The 24,448-nt window shown below is 41.0% G+C and overlaps 1 protein-coding gene across 5 annotated transcripts; it reads right to left on the reverse strand.

Moving 5' to 3' along the window:
• Positions 1 to 484: 484 nt before the first annotated feature.
• On the reverse strand, positions 485 to 23,545 carry klc1b (kinesin light chain 1b). Of its 5 annotated transcripts, none has more exons than XM_067609641.1 (16): positions 23,433 to 23,545; positions 16,518 to 16,788; positions 15,968 to 16,198; positions 14,796 to 14,874; positions 14,043 to 14,271; positions 13,786 to 13,873; positions 13,012 to 13,113; positions 12,316 to 12,489; positions 11,521 to 11,620; positions 10,237 to 10,289; positions 9,887 to 9,954; positions 9,482 to 9,590; positions 8,892 to 9,044; positions 2,352 to 2,476; positions 2,185 to 2,242; positions 485 to 2,091 (listed from the first exon to the last, which is right to left on the reverse strand). In XM_067609641.1, exons 2-16 carry the CDS (start codon positions 16,764 to 16,766, stop codon positions 2,017 to 2,019), a joined length of 1,893 nt encoding a protein of 630 aa, XP_067465742.1. In that variant the 5' UTR covers positions 16,767 to 16,788; positions 23,433 to 23,545; the 3' UTR covers positions 485 to 2,016. The 5 variants fall into 5 exon arrangements, with proteins under 5 accessions (XP_067465742.1, XP_067465740.1, XP_067465741.1 ...); XM_067609639.1 differs by having other exon boundaries at positions 14,796 to 14,877; positions 23,433 to 23,541; XM_067609640.1 differs by lacking the exon at positions 23,433 to 23,545 and adding an exon at positions 20,610 to 20,865 and having other exon boundaries at positions 14,796 to 14,877.
• Between the last annotated feature and the right edge of the window lie 903 nt (positions 23,546 to 24,448).

Here is a 24,448-nt window from a genome sequence, read left to right on the forward strand (position 1 = left end):
GTTCTTTCATTTGAAATTCCTGGAGCCATGGTGTCAACTCTCATGCACTAATGAACTCTACTACTCCGACTCGCTGTTTGCTTCCAACAAAACTGAGAGGAGGAGGCTGACGGCTCTCGGTGGAAGGAAACCATCCTGGGATTGGTTAATTTAAAGCTCTCAAGACTTCCAAAAGAGCTGAGACTCTCAACATTAAAGCTCTGACATACTGAGAGATTATCAGTGAGCAGAGAGACCTCGGGCTGACTTCTGAGAGGAGGAGGGGGAACGCTGGGAGACACATCTTGACATGAACATTCACAGGGTTCCCACACTGTCTTTTGCTCAGTGGAATTCACTGAGTTTGTACTGTGATGATCATGCTAAGAGGAAGAGAAAACATAACATCGGTCAACTTCAGGCCACAGAATTCTTATTTTTACTCACGATCTTGTATTTTCAAGCCAGTCCATGAATGTCAGAACTTAAAAAGAAGACAACTATGCACAGAAGAATGTTGGTTTTTATTTCTGAATCAAGTCTGGAAAAATGGCTAATATTTACTATGAAACAGTGATTATGACATATGGGATTTGTTAAGAAGCAGATCCAAACATACACATCCAACTCTTAACATTGCATGATTTATGAACTTATGATCAGACTCAATTTAATACATTTTTTTTTACAAAGGATTAAAAGAAAAAAAACATGTAAAACGAGGGAGGAAAAATATCAATAATTACAAGACATTCCAGTTCTTTTGAGTAGCTTCACTAATTGCAATCAGAGATAGAAGACACCCATCTGAGAATTGTGCAAAATCTATAATTATTACATAGTAGAAATCTAGACACGTATCACACATCCTCATCGCTGTAAACAACATTTTGAGAAGATGTTGGCGACTCAGACCTGCAGAGTGAGTCTTGCATGGCACCAGAGATCATTCAGGAAGAACAGGCTGAATTAAGTGACCCAGTTCAGCCTCGGAATTTCTTTTTTTTAATATATATACAATCAAAAAAAAGTTGAACATTTTCATGGTTGTGTGTTTCCAGCATTCAGAGATCATAAATTACTTTTTTCTCTCTCTCTCTCTCTCTCTGCACTGAAAAAGATTAGCAAGAGAAAAAACAGTCGGATCTCAAAGCTGTAGAGATGAACAATAGCAGCCTATTTCAATTCCAAACGTCTTTCCCGACCAAAATCAACACATGACTTTCAAATCATGTCAGTAGGATAAACATTCACCCTGTATCCCAAAGCTTTAACCAACGCCCCGCATCCTCAAACAAATCTCAACAGGCAAATGTATGACCACTAAAATGAAATAAAAATGATTCTTTTTTTAACAATGTAATCATTATGTCATTCCAAACCAAACATACCTATTTATTATCTCACTTATTTCTATTTAGGGAGACAAATATCTACAAAGCATCTTTGTTTTACATGTAGAAAAAAAAAAAAATCTAATCAGCACTAATAAAACAATGGATGGCACAGGAAGACAAAAAAATTTAAGGAGCACAAATATCTTAAATCGGAACAAGATGAGGAGAAATATACCAGCACAGGTGGCGTCATGGCAACAGATTCCACTGATCAGTGAAAGTGCAGAGTCACAGTGATTATGAGTGAGGGGAGACACATGAGGTATGCTCACTTGGCCACATTTAGGAGGCACCGAGGTGACACCGATATTAGGAATACGATGAGGGAGACGACACAGAGATGACACAGCAATCTGTTAACGGAAGACCAAAAGCAACAACCTGGATTTCAAAACAAACCCAGGATTATATGGGTATGTTTTTGATGACTGAAAATGTCTTTGGGTCTGAATTTTGGAAGGAAGATCTTTGGATCAGATGCTAACAGGAAGAGAAAGGTGTGTGTGTGTGTGTGTCTGGTAGTGTTGTTGGTGATCGCTGCGGCTCAGAGAACGAGCCTAACGAGTGGGAGCATCTTTGGGTCGGTGAACAGAGCAGCCGAGGTCTCTGTTAGAAAGCCGCCTTCCCGCCTAGCTGCTGCTCAGTTTCCAGTGTACAGATCCACGGTGCTGGAGCTCAGGCCCCGGCTCTCCCTGAAGTTACCGCTTCCCCGAGTCTGACAGAACACGAGAGGTTAAAACATTAGATTTCCAGTGATATAAGAAAGATTTAACACAATGTTAAGGGTTTTCTACAAACTGTTCCTCACCTGGAATGACTCATCGCTGGTCCTGTTGAGATAATTCAAGGAAGCAGCTCGCTTCATGCTGTGAAAGAAAAGAAAAAGAGTTTATATTTGTGATGAAGGTGGCTGAACAGATGTTTATTGTGTTTATTTTGCCTGCTATTCATCATTCTGTGTGGCAGTTTTCTTACTTTGTGTTGCGGGGCTCAGGCGGTCCGTTGCCCTGCAGTTTCTTCACCAGCATCTCGCTACTGCGGCGCAAAACGTCTCTGAGCTTCCCCAGAGAGCCGGCACGCTGTAGGGCTCCGCTGCCGTCCTGCAGACACACACACACACACACACACACACACACACACACACACACATACTCATCAACCATCAACTCACCCATCCATCCACCACTGCAGATCAACTCACAACTCATCTGCTTTTTCACACTTCATTTGAGACTTTTATATGTGAAGAGTGCTAAATGTGCTTATGGATGTAAATGAAATAGCACTTTTGCACACGTATGTATGACTTTGCAAATCAGTGAACAGATCAGAAGACTGACAAATAAATGAAGATGCTGCTGAAATTTGGCTAGAAATGTACAATGGATGCAGTAAAATATGGACATTTCAACATTATTCTCAGCATTACGGGAGCACTTAGGCACCACATAAAGCTTAGTTTACTTGCCAGAGGCAGCACTACTCATGTATAATGACTTCTGTTGCTCTGAAAGGAGCTTCCGAAGTTTGAAAAAAAATAATGACCCTGATAATATCTTCAGGGTTATGTTGGCTTCAGCATGAGACTTAAAATTTTTAACAAAAGCCTGCTTCATGAACTAAAGGTGTGGTATTTGAAAGAGGCAGGGAGGGTCTAATAACATAATGAATTGCATTATGGGAAATGTAGGATCAAGTGTTTTTGGAGCTTGATGTTTACTAGGGACTAAAAGTCAGGATATTTCAGCATGTGTGAGTCTGATTTTGAACATTATTTTTTTTGTTTCTGCCTTGTGTGATTGTTTCAACTTTCTGGAAGTGCAATCCTAAATGACCAGAATAAAACTAAATCTGCAAAACAAAATGTTAAGTTAAACAATTCCATATTATTTTACACATGTATTAAGCAAAAACCACGAGTCTTGTATGGTCTTGTGTGTGGTCTAATAATAGTATTATTTTACCAGACACAGATTATCCTTGGGTCAAGGTGACTCAAAGAGTTTTCAGTGTTACAGTCTATTTGTCCATCCATCCATTCATTCATTCTTCTAATTTTGTGGTAACTGTCAGCCACATATGTGGTAAATTAGAGAATGTGCGTTTAAGTCACTATCTAAACATAACAGTACATGAACCTTCCTCTGTTTTTTTTTTGGAGGTTACATAGAGATCAACATTTAGAGGTGGAATAATGCAATACAGCTTCATTACCAGCAGGGGGAGCTGTGGGTTTATTTGAGGATTTACATGCAGCTGCCACAGATGACATTTGTTCCACTGTGCGGCTCGGCAGAAACATCAAAGAATCCCACTTTCAACAGATGGCACAATAAAATAATACAAATGTCTCAACCCAACAGAGAGAAAAGACAAAGTTCACAAATGAAAAACTTTATTTGAGAATACCAACAAGTGTTGATGCAATAATCTTCACAATGCAGAATGGTAAATATAATGCAGTCCTACTTACTAAGATAGTGCTTATAGACCTTACCATTTATGTTCTTCCACTTTAGGAAACTTAAGTCACACTATATATATGTCAAGAATAGACAGTTCAATAAATAAGCATTCCACTAACACAACATTATTGTCATAATTATGTGATGAACATAGTCAATTCTTTTGTTCAGAGTTGCATTAGAAGTATAGGTGTACTCATTGAAAGGAATGAAGAATCAAGGCAAGTAGCATACTGAAAAGCCGTATAGTGAATGCACTTGTCGAATCTAGAAATACAGCCTACAATTACACTTCCAAGATGTTAAATTCATTTACATTCAGTTAGTTAAACATCTGAAATAACAGTTTGATCTCGTGGAAACACTCGCACTGTACTTTGGGGCGTCTAAAAACAGGATTCACCAAAGTGACAATGTTGACTTGCAAACAACTGTGTAAGAAAAAGGCAACACACTCCATTAAGCTTCGTGTTCAAAATACAGTATCCAGAGCGGGCACTGTGACTGTACCACCAAAACATACACAAACACACACTAATACTACTGTGGAGTCCAGGCTTCCATTGAATTATAACACTAGCTTCTACTCCTACACCAACAGATATGTCGAAAAGGCAATTCTGGGCATTTTACGTCCATTATTTTAATGTCTAGTAATATTTTTGCAATTTCTCAGGAGGCCGATATCTGTGCCAGATGCTCTGGTTGGTCTCTGCTGTCATACTGGCTTCACAGCATCAGCCGATGTTGCTAATTCCCTTTGTAAATGCAAGGTACTGTGTACAAGAGCCAGTGAGAATGCTCTACCCAACCAAGGACACTCAAGCCGGTAAGAGCTACTTGAAATGAAATCATCATGGCAACAACAGCTTGCTGTGGCAACATCTATGGCATGGTTGAATTACTACCGCCTTAATATTCAGCCACAAAATAATTAAGCACATTTAAAAAAAAAAAATGTAAACAAATTCATACAAAATTGAAATGAATAGGAAATATATCTATAAAAAAGAAAAAGAAAAGGCAATGCTCCCTTCTCATTTCCCGCCAACTAGGCCGTAGAAATTACATAATTTGATCAGCACATGAAACTATACAGTACCATATCATAACAGTTCAGGCATTTGATCTCAGGCGTTAGTTGAAAACAGGAAACACACGAAAAAAAGTTACGTTCTTTAAAAAACAAAAAGATGCTGATACGGCTAAATACAGGCACCGGGTTGAGGTCGTCTACTTTCAACTTGTTGTAGAAACAGGCTGCGAGTGCTCAAGGCAACAAACAAAGTCAGAGACCAATACAGAGCAACTGATGGAAATAAATCATTTCTTAAGATATATTGACTCAATAGTGACAGTAACTTCGTATCTGACTGTGGGTTGGAGTGAAGTCTGCCGATCCTCACACATCTTTCGGCATTTCTGTTTCGCCTTCTTCCAATAAATTACATTTCCAGCTCTTCTATCCTGCCAAATAAATCTACTATGCACATTATGAAAAATTACAAATGGGTGCAGGAGAAAAATGTGCGGTTGACTTCCTCACAGGGAGAGATTACACACACGATGACTTTTTTTTTTTTAAATGTTAAGTGAGAGAAAGAGGCGAAGTCCGGACGTAGGGTTAGTGAGAGGAAAGGATATAGAGAGAGAGAGTGTGACAGAAAGAGAGAGAGGAAATCAGGAAAATGCGGAGAGCAGAGATGAGAAGACCAAACGTCCCAGCAGTTGTCAAGTTGAGCAGTGGGGGACAGAGGTGGGCAACCCAGGAGAGAAGGGGGGCTTTCTCTGCCGAGTGTGTGTGTAGGGGGGAGCGGGGGGCACCGGGAATGGTAGAGGAGCTGTTCGTTTTTGTTGGGACAGAGAAGGCCAGAGGGAACGACAACACACATCCTTTTGCTATTGTGTTGGGGGAGGAGAGAAGGATGGAGGAATAATCTTGATGGCTTAGGCCTGATAAAAGAGAAAGAGAGAAACAGACAAAACAACAGCACACATTGTGAGATTAAGAGCTCTGGGTTGGGCTTCCTATGCTACACACAGACTAGCACATTGCAGTTTCATCCCTTTTTTCTATACCTGACTACACTGACTATCCTTCAGCTCGGGGGTTATAGTTTTTCTTACAAAAAAAGAAAAAAAGATTGATCCTACACAAACGAAATAACCTGAAAGGAGTTGTGCTTCTGTTTGACAAATTACAGCTGTCTTAGGAGCTGCGCTGCAAAAAAAGAGCAGGTCAGTGATGCAGTGCTGTAGGTAGGTGGTTGCAGTCACTGTGACTCAGCTGTTTCTCTTTCCTATCTGGGTACCAAAAAAGCCTGAACTTGGCACAGTGCACCCAGCCAGTGACTGTGCACTGCAGATGTGGGACATCTGCAAGCATCAGCACTGAAATGGGTATATACACTGATGATAAGATGACATTGGGACTAATATCTCTGTCTACAGCAGTTTAAATTCTCCTTTTCTACAGAAACCTCGCATAAATCTCAGCAGGATAAGATTCCCAATACAAGGCTAGACTCTCCTTGTGTTCTAATAACTTAATAGATGACTAATGAACCAATTATCTAGCTTGTTTATTTCATTACTATATACAAACCCACCCAAGCTTATTGTGTGTGGAATGAGAAGTCGAGAGGGAGAGTACAATCCACTGAGTAAAAGAAAAGGAAATTTGATTGACAGGCTGATTGGTTGTCATGGCAAGAGTAATCAACAAGGCAGTGAGTTAGTAACGAGCAGGAAAGGAAAAAAAAGGCAAAAGGATGAAATCTAGAAAACATGCAAACAGGCAAACATGACATTAAAGCGTCTAGCATAGAGCACAATACAGACACACGAGTCAAATCATGCAATTTGAACAGACACGCACGTACACATTGCTAATTAACCTAAACACAACCACAAGTTTGCTGACAGTTGTTGTCTCCTCGCTGTACGAATCCTGATTCAACATAAGACTCAGAGAATATGCTTCTAGGGAAGTTATTCTTAAATGAATCCCATCTGAATGAATTCATCACAAAACAGTAGCTTCTTTAAAATCTAATTCTGAATTGAACTGCCGAGATCAGCTGTGTGAGTATGTAAACCGCTTCTCTAGCCGCAGTGACACATCAGACGTACTGAGAGCAGAGTGTAGACATGTTTAGGCATGTGAATGATGGTTCTGACTATCACATCACCTCTCAGCAAATACCTACACAGAAGCAGACAGGGCTTTACACGACTATTCTCTAAGACACAAGATAGCAGAATTATAGCTACATATGTTTGCAGCTTTGCAAATGGATGGATGGATGGATGGATGGAGAAAATTATATATAAGTCAAAAGCTAAAATTATGCGACAAACTAGCTTTCAGACACAATCAGCAAAAAGCATGAGGAAAAAAAAAATGTCATGAGTACATTTTCCTGTTTGACTGTTAATTAAACTTGTGCTGCTGTGGCCGTGATGTGGATAATGAAATGCTAGCACACACCCAGCAATCCTCTGCATGCCATCACATGTTTCCAAGACAGACAGGTGCACACTCAGATGAATACACATGCAGCCCGTGCTTTTTGTGAATTTTGAAGCAATTTTGAGGTAGCTGTGCTTTGTGTGTGTGTGTGTGTATGTGTGTATATGTGTGTGTGTGTGTGTGTGTGTAGACAAGCGATCGCATTCACACGAGAGTAGGCAAACGTGAACCCCACCTTTCTAATATAATGTTACTCGCTCAGATGGAGCAGCAGACATCAAGTTAACAGACATTTCTCAACCATGTGAAAAACACAGTGAACACACATGGTCCATTAGTGTGCGTGTTAGGGGGGTGAGCCCGGCAGGCTGGCATTGCTGCATGCATGTTTGGACTTGGGTTGGTGCGGTGAAGGGCGTGGCTGCACTTAGTGAGGGGAGGGGGGGAGGAGGAGGAGGAGGAGAGGGGAGGCACAGGCTCAGACAAGGCAACTCTGCTGGCACAGTCCTATCCTCTGGCTTATGTAAGCTTCACCACACGGCTTCTTGTAACTGGGACACATCTCTAGCAGTCTCTATTTAACTGCATACAGTGCTACGCCAAATGTCTCGCCTTCAGCTATGACCTCTTTACAAACAAGAAGAGGGGTGACAAATCCAATAGAAAATGTTGTGCGGAGATAAAAGCCCCTGCGGTGAATTGACACTAATGATTGTTGATCTGGGTGAGACAGAGCCAGAGTGGCCATAATGAGGCAATAAAACAGCAGGATGAACCATTACATATCAACCTCCCGGTTTACTGCGCAGAGGGACGAGCATCAAGGATATTGGGAATCCTGTCAATTGTGTTTAATGATCGAAACATGAGACATCCTAAATAGGGATTTAGACCTCTGTATCTGTGTCTCTGTTAAAGCAAATAAATATTTTATTTGTTGCCAGTGTGCCAGAGAATGAGCTTGTGCCTTTTTTTGTTACTGAACCGTGTGTGCAGAAAGCGTTGCCAGCAGTACAACCGCTTATTAAAACGAGACATTAGCATGTCATTGTCAAGCAATGAACAACAAAACGTGAACATGTAGTCAAAAGCAAAAAGATGCTGTCAAAAACCACAGGTCAGCATGCCAAGACACTCAATCAGCTTTACATTTTATAAAAAGGGATTTACAGCTAACGCTCATGGGAAGGACAAGACACATCTACAGGGAGTTAATGGACTGGTACAGATACAGTTCAATAAATACATCCAATTCCAGAAAGCTGGGAAATGATGCACTTATTGACATTGAAAATAGGTCACTAATTTGGGATGTACTGCAGTTTGTTTGACCATGATGAGGAGAGGGCTTCCTGAGCTTCCTGGCAGGCTTTGAGTATTTCAGTAAAGGAGCCAGAGTTAGCTTTCTGCTCTACTTCCGAATCAACCTCATCTAGAAAGGTTCCTCTTGTCTCATCTTTCAAAGTCTTAACAGTATTCTGTACCAGTCCACTCTCTCTGTGAAATTACTAACACCGCCTTGTTCTTCCAGTGAGGCTAGTGGCTGTGGTAACTCAACTGTAGTGGATATGTACTCACCCCGTTCCACTCCACGCCCATACTCACTTCCTCGCCGGTCTCAGAGCCGCTCTCATACTTAACGCTGGTCAGGCTGTCCCGGCTCCTCCGCCTGTCGCCCTCTCCGTCCTTCAGGATCTCCACCACACGTGTCTGGTGGATGGGGTCGATGCCCTGATGGGGACAACACACAGGTACAACACAGAGACAAATGTGTCATCAGAACGAGCAAAGAGGGAGACATTAGCTAGTCGATATGGGTGAGAGTGCACAGTTAAATGGAGGTATTAAAAGTGATTTGATGTTTCCTGTCTCTGCGTTGGAAGTATTGTCACGGTGGCATCACAGAGACAGGGAAACATTTTAAATGGCTGTGAAATGGGAGTGATGTTAAGGGAGGGAGGTGGAGGCTCTATAGGGGGCTATCAGTTATAGACAAACCACTTACTGTGTTGCTCTGGATCCAAAGCATTTGTAGAGAGGAAAAAAAATAATCATGAGATTGACTGTGCTAACATGGGCTGGAACATATTTCAGAATTTACAGAAACAGGAACTGATAAGCTATCTGCATGTAGAGATGTATATTTTCAGTTTAGAAATGACGCTGACCTGCTTGCGAGACCTCACGGCGCACTCCTCGAGGGTCTCAGCAGCCTCTAGCTTGCCCTGTCGGCGGTACAGAGCCCCCAGGTTCCTCAGAGTGGTGTTCACTGTTGGGCTGGAAACAAAGGAGACGGGAAAACACAGGAAAAACAATATTTACCCAAAGGTCATACAAGGAACAGTTTGGTCTGAGCAGATTTATGTGTGACACTGCAAGAAAAGGTTTAAAATCTAAAAAAATAAAGATGAAAATACAGACAACTACATTGCCTGCAAGCATTTATAACAGTGTTCTAAGCTCCTATTTAAACAAAACAGTGTCGGATAATCTGAGTGTTTGATCTCTGGCCTTTATGAGAGGTTTTATTCATGGCGTAGTTATAAAAGCACGTTTATCAGGCTCTGACTCACCTGTTGACTTTGCAGGCCTTGTACCAGCCTCCGTACTCTCCATATGGCGTGTTGTCTCTGTGCTTGCCCTGGAAGTAAATAAGGGAGAAGAGGAAATAAAGAGCGTGAAGGGGAGTGGTAGTTCAAACTGGATCGGCAGCATTTTTCCTGTGTTTACATGTAACTATCATTTATCACTTATATTGTGTGTGCAAGACAGCTTCCTCAGAAACATAAGATTGTATTTCACTTTCCAGGAAGCGAAATAAACTGACTTGTTTTTCCATTTCACAACCTTGCATGTGACTGTTTGATTTATTTGCTCTGCTTTTGTTCAGAATGTCATGAAGATGATTACACAAAGCCCTCACCTTGCTCATCTCCTCTCTCTCCTCTGCATGCATCCAGATGGGCTTGTTTTCAGCTGCAGACAGACACACAGGAGAGGTGTTCTATACACGGCACAACAGGACTGTAAACAGTTGAACTACTTGACCTCAGGATGTTTCACTGAATCCATGAATAACTATTCATGATGCACTGAGCAGGCTGAACTAGACACGTTACTGTACTGGCAAGGAAACTAAAATCTGACTCTCAGTGTGTCAAATCTATCTGAATCTTGAGCTGTTGATGTATTTAGTATTTAGTTAGTTTAATTAGTAAAATATATGATATGACACTTTGACTACCTTAAAAGAAGAAATGGAGACCACTCCTGTTGTTACAGTTGTTCTACATTTAATCCTCATATACATCTTTGCAGATTATATCCCAAAATAAATAAAAATTAATTATATGACAGTGAAAAGTGAAAGAAGGTGACACTGGTGATGAAACAATGAAGAGACAATATGATCATTTAAATCTAAATATCAGCAAAGTAATACACAAATATTCCCCATCACACCTTTTTCAGATACTATAAACATAGCACTTATAACTCCTTTAAAAAAACATTTTACAATATTTACAACCACGTTTGGCAAAATATTAACTTTTTTTATTCACAGGGACACAATCTGTGGCTGGTAATGCTGCTATTTTGCTTCCTCTTAACCTTCAACCCACCAACAGGTTTTAAAAAAAATCTGAATCACTATTCTCAAGGTAAGTGACACGTGAAAAGTGAACCTGTGAGAAGAATTTTAGACACTTTTGCTTTTACTCAAAAAGCATCAGAGCTGTGCATTTTGCAAAAGTCACTTTCATACCCTTTTCAAAAAAGGCAATTTCATCCTTGAAGGGAAGCCATCAAAAAGCTTAGCTTCAACTAAAAAGAGAAGAAAATTGCAAGAGTTTATCTTTCAGACAAGTAAACTCTTTATTTCTTCAAAATCTTTCTGTAAAGATTCTTTGAACCCTCTGAACGGTGAAGTTGGCACCCTGCTTAGAACAATGTCCACTTTTCAACCGCCTGTCCATCAGTGACTCTGCTTGCTGGTGTGACACAAACAGTAGACAATAGTGGAGCAGGGGAAAAACAACAAAAAAACAAATCTAACGTGTATTTTGAGGGGCAATTTATTGTATCCCCTATGTAACCTATTTGTAAGATGATTGAAACAAGAATCTCCTATCTCTCACACAGAGATATAAAAAACTATTAAACATGTGCAGACATACAAGTTACCATATCTACTCCGAGGCCTTACCATCAACAGATCCAAACTCTTTCTCATGAGCACGAGTCAGAATCTCTTTGTACAGAATCTCAGCCTCCTTGTATTTTCCCTGTTTGAGAAAGCAGGATGCCTGGAGAAGACAGAGGAGTGAAAGCACATTTTAGCGTTGGATCCGACGGGCCTATTGACTCATAATGTGTCCCCTGAGAGAGCAGGAACAGTCTTCCAGCATATTTCTCCTGCACACTGTGGCTCATGAAAAATGATAAAGCACCACAGAGCCTCCCTCAGTGTCTGCATAGAGCCTCTCCATCATCAGGAAGGGCCTTAGAGAGCTACAAGAAGCAAGGCAGCTGACAAAGGACTGTTGGCTTTGTACACAACAAGCAATGCTAATTGAAATTATTATATAAACACTTGTGAAGATGATGATACTCCTGCTGAAAGAGTAAAATGACAAACTCCCAAGAACGTCAATGTGTTGAAATATTGCACGACTCAGCTCACAGTTCATCACTTTCATTAAAAAAAAAAAAAGGCGTTTTGTAAAATATGGCACTGTGAAAACCTGAAAAACATTAGTTAAATAAAAGAGGCTTTGCAGGCAGAAAGCAGTCACAGTTTACATGCTGAACAAATAAGTGCTCTCAATGAAGGAACACTCTGTCTGTGTTTACCTTAGCACATTCACAACTCACTAGGGACTGCATCTCTTGTCAAAATTAATAGTAGTCAAAGTGATTGGGTTTCACGGCTCATATTTTGTGGGGGGGAAAAAAAAAGGAAAAAGCACCAACAAAGTTGATGTGATAACTTCTCTCTCACCAGGTTGTTCTTGGTTTTGGCCACATTGGGATCATCTGGGCCCAGCCTGCACTCGTAGATCTCAAGGGCACGGCAGTAGTAGTACTCCACCTCCTCATACTTGCCCTGATTCTGGCACAGCAGAGCAAGGTTGTTCAGCTGTTTGGCCACATCTGGGTGGTCCTTCCCCAGGACCTGACGGAAACAAATGTTTGGATTTAGCATTTCAGTTATGTGTCTCAGTACTTCTCTGTGCACCTCTCCCTTCTCTACCTTCCATCTCTCTGTGCTGCACGTCTGCCTGCTGCGGGCAGTCAGAAGATGTAATAAAAAGCTGGCTGATCAATAGAGGGTACAGAATAGAGCTCTCAGGCAAACAGAGACTCATTGTACCCTGCTGAGCTCTGTAGCTTTGTCATGTCTCCTATCTATCTCCTGCCTCGCTCCCCCAACGCCTGCTACCCAGTTTCCGCTGTGCTCTCAATTAAACCCTCTGACACAGGCATGGCCCCCAGTGGAAACTTCACAGACAATTTAAGAAAATCATTTGCTCTTTTTACTATTAATAGTCGCCGGTGTTACAGTAGCTCCAACTGACATTTTGGAAATATTATTGCTGTTAATTACTTTATTACAATGAGCTAATTGTTCACCAGTTTTGCCTTGAGATGAGGCCTTGATAGCAGTGCTGTGGTGCAATCCAGGGATGTGGCCTACCTTTTCTCTGATCTCCAGAGCTCTCTTACACAGAGGCTCAGCCTCCTTGTACTTCCCTCTCTTTCCATACAGCACGGCCAAGTTGTTCAGCGTTGCAGCAACCTGGACACCACATACAGAAACAGACAAAACCAGAATAAGCTGCTTATATACACTTCTTTGCTTTAGAACAGGCAGTTTAGCTTCACAATGTAAGAACTTAATTTACTGATGTCTAAGCCACCTGGATTACAAAGGATGATAGTAAACAGCCTTTGTTTCATTATTCTGTGTCGAGGTTCAGATGAAGTGACAAGAGTCACGATGTGAGGCAAATTGCAAAGCCCAGAGTGCCACAGGGACTAGCACGATGCTTTAATAGCTTCCTTCAGGATTTATGAGCTGTTTTGGAGCAAAAGTGTAAAATGATTCTTATAAATATGCTCACAGAGGCAATGAAATACATTCGATTTTCTAATGTTTTCCCATTGGATGTTGTATTTCAATTGCAAGTATTTTGTCATTTAGGTCATGCTGGATGTATGAGCAGTCATTGGGTAATTGTGATTGATTACTTTCAAAACTGTAGGCACATGGTCAAAAATCCATACTTCAATAGAGGAAAAAATCCATACAGCCTGTCTGAGTAGGACAGTAAATACAGTAGACCGTGCAGTTATTGCCTCCCTGTTGACAGAGTCTTCGAGCGATTATGAACCAACACCAATCTGATTTATCTAAACATAGATTTGTCCACATGGAGATATGGTTGTCATGACGATGGTGGAGTCTTACAGCAGGATGGTCTTTGCCCAGGGTTTTCTCCCGGATGGACAGAGCATCGTTGAGCAGATGGGCGGCCTCTTTGTATTTGTTCTGATCCCTGCAAGAAGGCGAGGGAGACACAGGATGACGTGGCGTGACTGAATACAGCCAAATTCAAAAATATTACTTACTCTTTGAACATCTGTGTAGAACAGAGGGCAACATAAACACAAGAAAATGAATAGAAGAAGAAATAGCTGAACCCCCTGTATGGGGTCTTTTCTGACCTATAGACCAAGGCCAGGATGTTGAGCATGGTGGCCACGTCAGGGTGGTCGTGTCCAGAGGTTTTCTCCAGGTCCTCCAAAGCTTGCTTGCACAGGGGCACGGCTACCTCGTACCTGCCCTGGGAGGCATACTGGATCACCAGGTTGTGCAGGGTTCTCAGACGAGCTGGGATCTCGTAGCCTCCCTGCTGGGCTGCAGCCACGGCCGCACTGTTGTGTTGGTGCTGCACTGTGGGGTACAGAGGCCACACGAAAAGGGCAAAGGTCAACTTGATTGTCAAAGGGAGAAAACTCAGGCATGATTATATCACTAACTACATTTGCATGCAGACAATACTGTGGATTCAGAGAGTAATTAAATTAAGGGGATAATTCAATTGAGTGTTTAATGGAGCGACACAACATTATCTCCACATGTATCCTGGACTTACACGGATATTCAGATGTGCTTATTGAGAGGATTACTGCTGAGCTCTTTTTACAAGATGTATGGGTATTTTATCAGGAATAATACACATTACATTAAGTGGCCTGTTGAACATAAAGTGTGTATTACTGCCATTATTTTGATCATCATTTACTTTAATCACGTCTTATGAATACTAGGAAGGACATGCATTTTTTCTTCACTCTAAATGATGACTGTACTTTTGTAAACAAACTCCTGCATCACAGAAAGGCAATATAATCAAGTTCTCCAGTCTTAGCGGAGAGAAGAATCATGACGTCATGGTGAGTTGCTGTTGTTCTTACTTCCTTGGCCATGCTCCTCCTCATCATTGGGGAAGAGGTCATCCAGGGAGTCCTTCGGTGTTTCTCTGTCCTTTTCCTCCTGCTGAGACAATGAAACAAACATCCAGTCAGATCGTCTAACAGATAGCGGGAAATTGCAGGACAACAATTAAGGAAACATCCATATCAGATATATGAAATAAACAATGACAGATAACAGAGACAAAACTGAAGTTAAGAATGACAAGCACATTGATAGGATTACATCAAAGGCTATGTGCATGAGATAATATCTGTTTGTAAGCTTGGTATTCATATGATCATATCTGAGTGAAGTACAGATATTGAGCAACAATGATGAGAAAAATATTTAAGCCAAGAGGTCTTTTAAGAGAACAGCTCATAAACATACAGTAATTATTAAAGACCATAAAATGTGGACTCAATTTAGATAAAAAGTGTTATAATCTTAAATTGTTACAATATAAGCAATTGAGTAGACTTAAAGACCATTTAGAACAATATATTCAACACTATAAATTCTTCTTTATATCATGAGCTCATTAATTCACCTCGACAGGATAAATTGGATTTTAAGGATAAACCGCACTCATCCATATTCATCAAAAGATTTCTATTAACGGAGCAGGCTGTTAAAAGCTGGAAAATGGAAAAGCTGCTTCCAGAACAGGGACTAGGATCTTTCAGGCTATTGGCTAGATGGGTTTCTGCTGAGTTAAGCAGTTAGCGGATACAAGCTATTACAGCCTCTTTTTGTGACTAAGGATATAGTCAGTATATGCAGCAATTCATCCCCTCCACCAGATCAATGAGGACCCGACCCGAAGGGCTAATTCCTGGAAGAGGCAGGTAATTTCTCCTTCCCGTCACAAACAATAGCTTTGTTTATCCACCAGTATCAGATTCTCATAATAGTTTTCTTCCCTTTAGAGTTAAATCAGTAATTCAGAGCAACAGAAATGTTCCCTGTAGCTTCACAACACAAGATTTGTGTTAGTATATTATATTATATGCTTATATCAACTGACAAGTCATTTCCATTTCACTGTTGAGGCCAAATAATGTATGAATTCAAATCAATCTGAAGAGGCACTTGTATTCATCCCCTGCTCCTGTAACTTCAGTGTTGATATTAAGCTTACTGCAAGTGTTTAAGGGTGTAGAGTACTTACAGTGGGTGAGACATCTTCATCGTATTTTTTGAGCTGGTTCATGAACTCCAGGTGTTTCTTCTCCTCCTCCAACTGGGCCACATTTTGCTCACTCTTCTGCAGCTTCTGCTGGGTGTTAGCCAGCTCGTCCCGCAGCCACTGGTTTTCCTGGCAAAGCCTCCTCACCTGCGCACGCAGCTTCTGCTTCTCAGACTCCACCGCGTTCAGGTGGTTGGACAGGGCCATCATCACCTGGGACAGAGACAACATTAAAGAGCAATGACATTAAACAAGGACAAACTGCTGCGATGGCTGGAAAAGAGAGTACACACTGGGGCTGATTTTGAATGAATCATGATCATCACATATGCTTAGTATAGAATGAGGAAGCTGTGAGGAAGCAGAAACACCCAAAGTTAAAGGACAGTAACACACGGGTGGGTTAAATAACACACACAAAATTTACAACACTGTGAATTATTCAATAATAAAACTGGGACAAAACTATATCTACTCATTAAATATGAAAACACATTTCAGCCTTCCTCATACAGCAAACACCTGATCTTACCTGCGCTTCTCCCAGGCCCAGTTCAATCATCTCCACTGACTTGCGGAGCAGGTTGGACTTCTCGTGCACCAGGTTGGCCTCTTCATCCTTCTTTAGGCACTTGATGGTCTCCAGGAGGCTGTGGAGGATTGAGTTGTGCTCGTTCTTCAGGGCCTCCAGACCCTGGATCACCAGCTTCGTGTTAGAGATGATCTCCTCCTGAGAGAGCTTCTCAAGCTTCTCTTCCCGTGGATACACCATGGTCGACATCTTTTATGTAGCTCAGGGAAACCTGTAAAGATTGAAGAAAAAAAAAAAGGGGACAGACTGTTACAATAAGATAACAAAGTGGACATTGTGGGAACATTTTAACAGCAGCAGCTGTCACATTAAAAGACGTTTTCATAATAGTCTTTCAAACATGCAGCTGTCTTATTTAACAATGAAACTCAAAGAACCTGAGATCACAGAAGATTTGGCTCAGCTGAAAAGTAACTGTCACAACATGTCTCTTGTTACTTTTCTTCTCTTTAACTGAAAGTATCTTCAGTTTCCAATTATCTTTCAAGTTGTAAAACATCTAAGATATTACCCACAGAAATAATCTGAAAGGAGCCACACTGTTCTCTGTTTTAAAATATCAATGTCTGACAGTGAAGAGCCCTTCCCTTGATGTTGACAGACACCACTTCATTTCTGTGCTCTGCTAACAACACTGGAGCATGATCCACCTGCAACGTGACGGCCATAAAAGGGGAAATTAAACTCATGTTTTATCACTTCAGCTGAGATGAGAGATTCAAATTTTATGAGTGAGATAGGTCAGCATTTCTGTGAGCTGTTAAGTTAGACAAATTCAGAATGTATGCAGTTCAAGACGATAAGAAAGTAGCTTACTTGAATGAAACGCATTCTGTAAAAACAACAAGCACGTTTGGGTGAATTCCTCAGCTTCAAGTGTTGGATGAATGGCCACATATTATGTAAAGACATGCGTAGAATGCCTGCTTTATGCATAGCCGGGAGCTACAGGCACGCATTATTCTGCTGAACAGACTGCCGGGATTTGGCACCTTACTTGGGAGTTGGGCTCCAGCTTGCAGTGAAACAGAGGGCACACAGATGCTGCAGTGTGGATGTCTTCTAGTGCCAGCACTTTATCCAAACAGAGGCCTAGCTGGCTGCCTGACTGGCTCAAGAGTCAAGGAGAGGATGACATGACAAAAGCCTCAGTAATACTGCTTAGCAGCTGGTCAAGTCACCAAGAAAACTCAATAATATTGTGTTCTGGAGAAATGTCAGCCCTTTGGTGAGTGCATGGAACATGTGCCATTTTCCCCAAACAGTCTGAAGATAACCCATGACTCACTGAGCCACGTCACTGCCGGCTACATGATGCAAATGTCAGTGCAAAAAGCAGCCCTACCCTTCTGACTAAGGTCAAGGCAGCGGTGAGCAAGTGCCTGCTGTATTTTAGCAGCAGTGAGGATAAGGGGTTAAGGATGAGGGGGCCTGTAATAATAAACACCAGCTGAGAGCCATCTGCCAGGAGCAAAATATACTACACCATTAGTGAGCCACTCCCGGCTTTGCTACTTGCATTTCAGCAAGTGTCTATTCATCCAACAATTGCAGTAAATAGCTATTTTCTTTGTGTGTAACAACAGAGGAGATAATGACAGCCATGTAAAGTCCCATTGCAGGCACCAGGAACTTACTTAGCTGCAAAATCTATGAAAATATATTTTTTCTTCTTTGCTTGGCAAGTGCGATTGATTGCTGGGTGAGGCATCACATCACCAAGACATCATAATGGAACCATAAATAGCTGCCCACCTCAATTTGTAAGCCTCAGTGTCGTAAGACCTCTGCTTACAGAACATTTAATTTGCTGTGGATTTTCAGTGGACCTTGGCACAGCTTTACAGCTGACGTTTGCAATGGCAGAAACAAGGACAACAAACCCAACTGGGTCTGTTGCTTGTAGCCAGTAATTACCATGATGTTACGCATTGCACATCATGTAATCACAGCTGAGCTGTCAGGAGAGTGTTATGATGTTAATATATTTCATGATGGGACACTAGACAAGCACACAGGGGCAGCTACTGCAGTAATGGCCAACTGGATGTCAGTCAGATTGTGCAAATGAGCTTTAATCAGAATGACACTGGAGCTTGTGTACCACCAGCTGGATGGGCAGGAGAGCAGCAATGATCAATAATCAAAAGTGTCAGGTAGCCTAATGTGATGTTCTCAATACAGAGCAGACATATGCATCTCTGCAGTCAGGTGAAAACCTCTCAACTCATAACTATGTTTTTTTCCACTTGAAAGCTTTCCCATCTCCAGGTTCATGAACCTGCTTACTCAAATCCATTGACGGATTCAAAAGACATATTATGTTCGACTGAAAAGATATCCATTGACTTTTCCTCTTTTCCTACAAACAAAAATATTTTTTGGAGATTTGGCACTCTTCTGTTTGATACCTGAAGTGACATCGAAGTAAAGGGTGGAGTAAGTCTGATGAAAAGCAGGCACCATCTTGTCAAAGTTGTTAAACGGTGCTGACTTGAGCATATTAGCTAGAGTGCTCAGAGGTGATATTGAGCATCTCTCATTTGCAATTTTGTACTTTATTGCACTTCATGTACAATCATCCCTTTACTGCCGTTTTACAAGGAAGATGCAGAACAGCATTAAAAATTCAAATTCACAGAGGCAGCTGCCCTCCTCAGACTGAACATCATGCACTCTGTGTGAACCACTTCAGGAGTTTTTAGATCACCAAATATAAAACTACATGGATGTCTGGAAAAAGTGTGACCAGCATTAAAAATAATTCTACATTAAAAAAAAAAAAAAACATAACCAATGCTGAGTATTAATCAAGTACATACATTAGATAAAGGGGGAACCCTAACTAAAGTCAATGCAGGGGTTATAGGACCCTAACTTTGAATCAGGACCTACAGTATATTTCTACCTGATAAGGTCTGACCCAAAAGCTCTTACCTGCTCTGAGCAAAATATGACAAGGTCTCTTGGAAAGATAAGGCATATTCACTGATCAAACAACTTATTACCCTGAACAGTTACTCTGTGTCCCAGCAGTTTAACGTCTATGTGGATGAAAGGCCTGACTAGCTGGGTTCTGTACACAGTGTTAGCGAACAAAGAGAAGAACTACTTTCATATCAGCGGGGGAGAAAAAAGCAGCTTCGTTTTGATAAAACATACAAACACCTGAATCAAGGACTTGCTTTCTTCAGACAGCTGAAGTTAATAATTTACAAGACTTGAAAGAGGTGAGATAAAGTCCAACAGGCCTGTTGTTTTTCTTTAAAAAGACTGTCCTTGAATTTGTCTTAAACATTTACTTTCTTCACCTTTGATCTGCATTTCATAAAAATCATGATGTGCACATACACAAATGATAGCATCGACAGTTATTAGCCAATTCATGATGTCCAGAATATGCCTTCTCATACTGCTCAAATGGATCACGCTGCTTTTATGACAACAGCACTCACCATGTAAATGTTACACACTGATCTCGTGATCAGGTGCAGGAATGACCTGGATTGTGTATTACTCAAGATTCACTGGCAGCAAGTTAGGCAGCTAATAACAAGTAAGGTTGTTGGCTCACTCTTTAAAACAAAAGTAAACAAGGGCACACAATGAAAACATTTTCCACAAATCCCTCAACCTAGAGCTACTTGACCTGACCTACCATGTTAAACAGTTAATACCTACGCAACAGAGATGAGACATGATTCATTAACAGATGTTTGAGCCTCTCATTGCAACAGATGGGCTTTTTAACAAATGTGGCCAACGATTAGGTGGCATTCTTATATAATATATGGGAATATTATGGAGAAACAACTTATTCTAATCAAAATGGTCCTGGTTCTTCATTTTTTTCATGAAGATAAAAATAGAGGGAACATTGACAAAATATGAAAAAGGTGCAAATTATACTCAAAGAATGGTTATATCAGTGATTGAACCCACTAAGTGGTTGCTTAAGGACTAAGCCATCATTCATGCTGGCTAAGTTTTCAGCTGCTGCAGTTCTACAGTTTGCTGAAAGAGAAAACTAACCTCGGTTTCAGTGGCAGATCAGAGCCTCATAGTTTGGCACGGAGAAAAGCTGATGAAATAATGACTCGTCCTCCAGCAATAGCGCTACACGCCAGCAAAGTGCATCCTAAAACTGCTGTGCTAATCCAAATAGAGCCTTCTTAAAATGAAAAAGGAAACCCTCAGTGTGAAACAGAGGCAAATGGAAATATAACTGGACAGGAATGAGTGCGATATGTGCTGAGGATGGAGAGGTGGAGGACGGGAGCTGCCTGCAGGATGATGGTGACCTTCCCACTGCTCCGTCAGAGCAACCAACATCAGCTCAGGGCGCACACAAGAGACAGCCCCGCCCACAGCAGGAAGAGAGCAGAGGAGTGCGGAGGAGCAGGTCGGATGGGGGAGGGAGTCATCCTGATCTAGACTCTGCTTCTCTATACTCATCAGACACAAAGGACTAGGCCTAATGAGACATCGTGGAATAGGAGCACCAAGCATTAAATGTCTATCGAACCAATTAAACATACAACCAAAAATCAAACCGCTTAGTTTCTGCAGTGCAGCAAAAGGTCACAAAGTCAAAGGGACATTTATAGCCCACCAAACACTTTCTGCATGACACACTAAGACCTTGATGAACATATACACCTCAGGAAATGTTCATTCATACAAACATTATGTGACAGACAGTATCTTCAGTGACATTCACTGGCTGACGAAAACAACAGTGATTTGAGTATCAGCTAGTTTCTGAAAATATGTTTGAATTGGATACACCAAAAACAATCTCAAGTCAAAAATACCTGTGTGTACAGACTACAGCAATTATTGATCATGGAAAAATCCATCCAAAGAAGTGTTTTGTATTTCCACAGTTCAAGTCACTCACAAAACTAGACCGCAGAGGACCTATACTAAAGCAATGCTGTACTTAAATTACACAGGATGCCCAAAATGTATTAACTAATCCAAAAATACACAAGAGTATACTGTTACTGATTATGTCCACAGATGGTTATGAGCAGCGTTATCTGTAGCAGAGATTTTTTCAGCCACAAGAATCCTCATACTAACATGAGAAACCTGTTAACTGATAAAAACAACTGACAGGACTTAATTTAACACTGTTTTAATGAAGTCAACCAGGAGATGAGTTTTACAAACAAGTTAGATGACAAGTTTGCAGGGGGATCAAAGGTCATATTATATTGCAGCAATCATCGCACCTCTGCCCCAGACACCAAACAAATGCTGAAGAGAAAGATAACTGTTATGAAAGGCAGTTCTGTGTTTAAAGAAACATCTTGGTGGACTCGGCGCTGATTGGTTCATTTCTCTCTGAGTGGTGGAAACCTGGAAAATATCTCTGTCACGTTTGCCCTTCCCGAGAACCACTCTTCATTAGTTTCCACCTCCAGAGAGGCCTCAAGCCTCACATTATCACATCTCCCGTTGGCTGACACCATCATTACTCAGTCCCTCGTTCCTTCAAATCCCTCCCTACCATCCCTGCGCACAGTCATTCAAATCGACTGTGCTTTAACACACTGATATCCAAAGAGGGGATCAACTAAATAACCCTTAAATGGCACGACTGTTCACATGCCACCATTGCACATAAAATATTTCTGACTTTAGGGAAAGACAGACAGTTTAGTAGCTGCCATTTTCTTCTGTAGAATTGCTTGGCCTTAGTTTCCAGCTAGGTTTGAGTAAATACACAACACAAATCAGTGTCTAAGTGAGAAGGGTGTGGTGCATTTTGGTGCTGTAATAATAAGTACTAGCATAGGAAATGGAAAAAAGGGGGGCAGACTGCAGTGGGTGCCTCAGTAACCCAGTGGACTGATCTCTGTGCCATATCCCCAGAGACGCATTTCCTGTCTACTTGATTAAGTTTGACACCACCAGATCACTTCATCTTCCTCCGTTTCCTGCATAAACAGCAATCCACCACACTGTCCGCATGACCACCAGACACAAAGGAGAGGCAGGCATCAGGGAGGGTGTGGCAGAGCTGGGGACAGCCAGGAGGGAAGTGCCACTGACACTGTCCACAGTCATCCATCATCACTCCACTGAAACCAGTTGCTAGAGGGCTGTTTTCTTACTGAACAATGTCTGCCTGAGAATTGACACTAATGAAAGGGGAGATGTACGGTTATAGCATCTGTCTAACTCAAATATTATGTAGAAAATGCGTTTCTATAACATCGTTTTCTACACTGCAATGATGTAGAAGCGTAGAAGACAATGCCAGACTTTTTAATTAGTATTTTGGTAGCTGTATGTTAATGAGTCTGCACAACCTGAATGTGCCTGAAACACAGACTAGGAGTCTTCAAAACATTTTCAACATACTTCAAAGCATAAAACAACAGATCAGGCACTCCACCATTTGATTTTATTTGCACTGCTGGTTATTTCAGTCACATCATTTAATTTCGTTTTGACTTTCGCAATACACAGCGAGGCTATGATTATCTATCCCCTCATATAGGGGTCTTATTTAACAATAAAAACACATATTGCCGGTTCTTTCCTTCTCTACACTTACTTTGATGTTTTTAGATGAGGACTCTATCAGTTTAGCTACAACATCTTCGCAGAAACTCACAATAAAGCCTGTTTTTTTTTCATCTGTTCTGCGCTACCGACAGCGACTGGCTAGCTTTAGCTAAGCAGCTAGCATCACCACTCCCTGTTTGTTACGAGTTCGCCCTGTTTTAATAGCCAAGCGGATACTTTATGTACATGGTCGCGTAAAATGATGCTACGTACATACAAAGTCATATACAGGTGTTACACAGTGATAATATTAATGAAGATATAGTTGTCTCTTACCGAGAGCTGGGACTGACGGCTAGCTCAGCCCCTTTAAATCCAAAATGTCTCCAGCACAGCAAGAGTCTCCCGTCAGCCACTGCGGCTGAGTATATGTATGGTGACGTCATGTTTTGTTTTCGCCACTTTGCATAAATCATCTGCCAGCAAAAAAATCCAAAAAAAAAAAAAAAAAATCTGCCAGCCTATCTATCTATCTATCTATCTATCTATCTATCTATCTATCTATCTGTAAACACATATTTAATTTTTTGTCTAATATTAAAGGCTACATATTTTACTTGGATAAGAAAAATAAACGTAATACTGCGCACATAACAGAAGTTGATTACTTTAACTTCAAACTTTAATTCTAACTTTCAAACAGCAAACAACTCATGAATTCCACCACAGAAAAAATACAAAGGAGCACACAGTGACATCTGGTGGTTAAATTGTGAACACTAACGGGTAGCTACTGGATGTCTGCAGGGTGGATGTTAAGTTCCACATTGTCATTAACCGGTTGGGTGTTTGTGCATGCATTGGATTTACTTCTCATTGTATGTGCTACATACATGAAATGGCTTCTTTACTGTACATGGGAAGGTTTAAAGCAGGCATATGTCTCTCTGCAGCACTGCAGTCCAACTTGTGTTGGTGTTTTTGGCTTATTGTCAGGTTTTGTTTTGTTGGGGGGTTTTTTCTTATAAAATTCTTGCTTGGAGTTTGCATTTTGGATTTATTACTATACTGTATCTACCAGTTAATCTTATATTCACTTATGTTATATTCTCCACATTCACCTTCATAAATAATCATTCGCTAATGAAAAATGATTGGAAAGATTATCCTTTCTCCCTTACCCAGTTAGATATATTTCCTCCTAAGTGTTGTCTGATAGTCAAAATGTAGCTAGTAAGTTGGAGACTACGTCCACGCATTCATTGAGTTTTCTGCCACCTAGAGGTGAAATTGAACCAGAATGAAAAAGCTGGTAGACTTAGCAAATGTTACTGAACTGTAGGTGTTATGAC

This window comes from Thunnus thynnus, chromosome 14 (genome assembly GCF_963924715.1).
Source record: "Thunnus thynnus chromosome 14, fThuThy2.1, whole genome shotgun sequence".
In the NCBI taxonomy this organism is placed as follows: domain Eukaryota; kingdom Metazoa; phylum Chordata; class Actinopteri; order Scombriformes; family Scombridae; genus Thunnus; species Thunnus thynnus.

What these genes read in the sequence shown, in the direction of transcription:
- klc1b (XM_067609639.1), bottom strand. Translation starts at nt 16,766, where the DNA reads ATGTCGACCATGGTGTATCCACGGGAAGAGAAGCTTGAGAAGCTCTCT. An exon ending in TGGGCAAAGACCATCCTGCT is followed by an intron (nt 13,114 to 13,785) that starts GTAAGACTCCAC and finishes TGTGGTGTCCAG; the next exon opens with GTTGCTGCAACGCTGAACAA. An exon ending in CTCTGGAGATCAGAGAAAAG is followed by an intron (nt 12,490 to 13,011) that starts GTAGGCCACATC and finishes TGTTTCCGTCAG; the next exon opens with GTCCTGGGGAAGGACCACCC.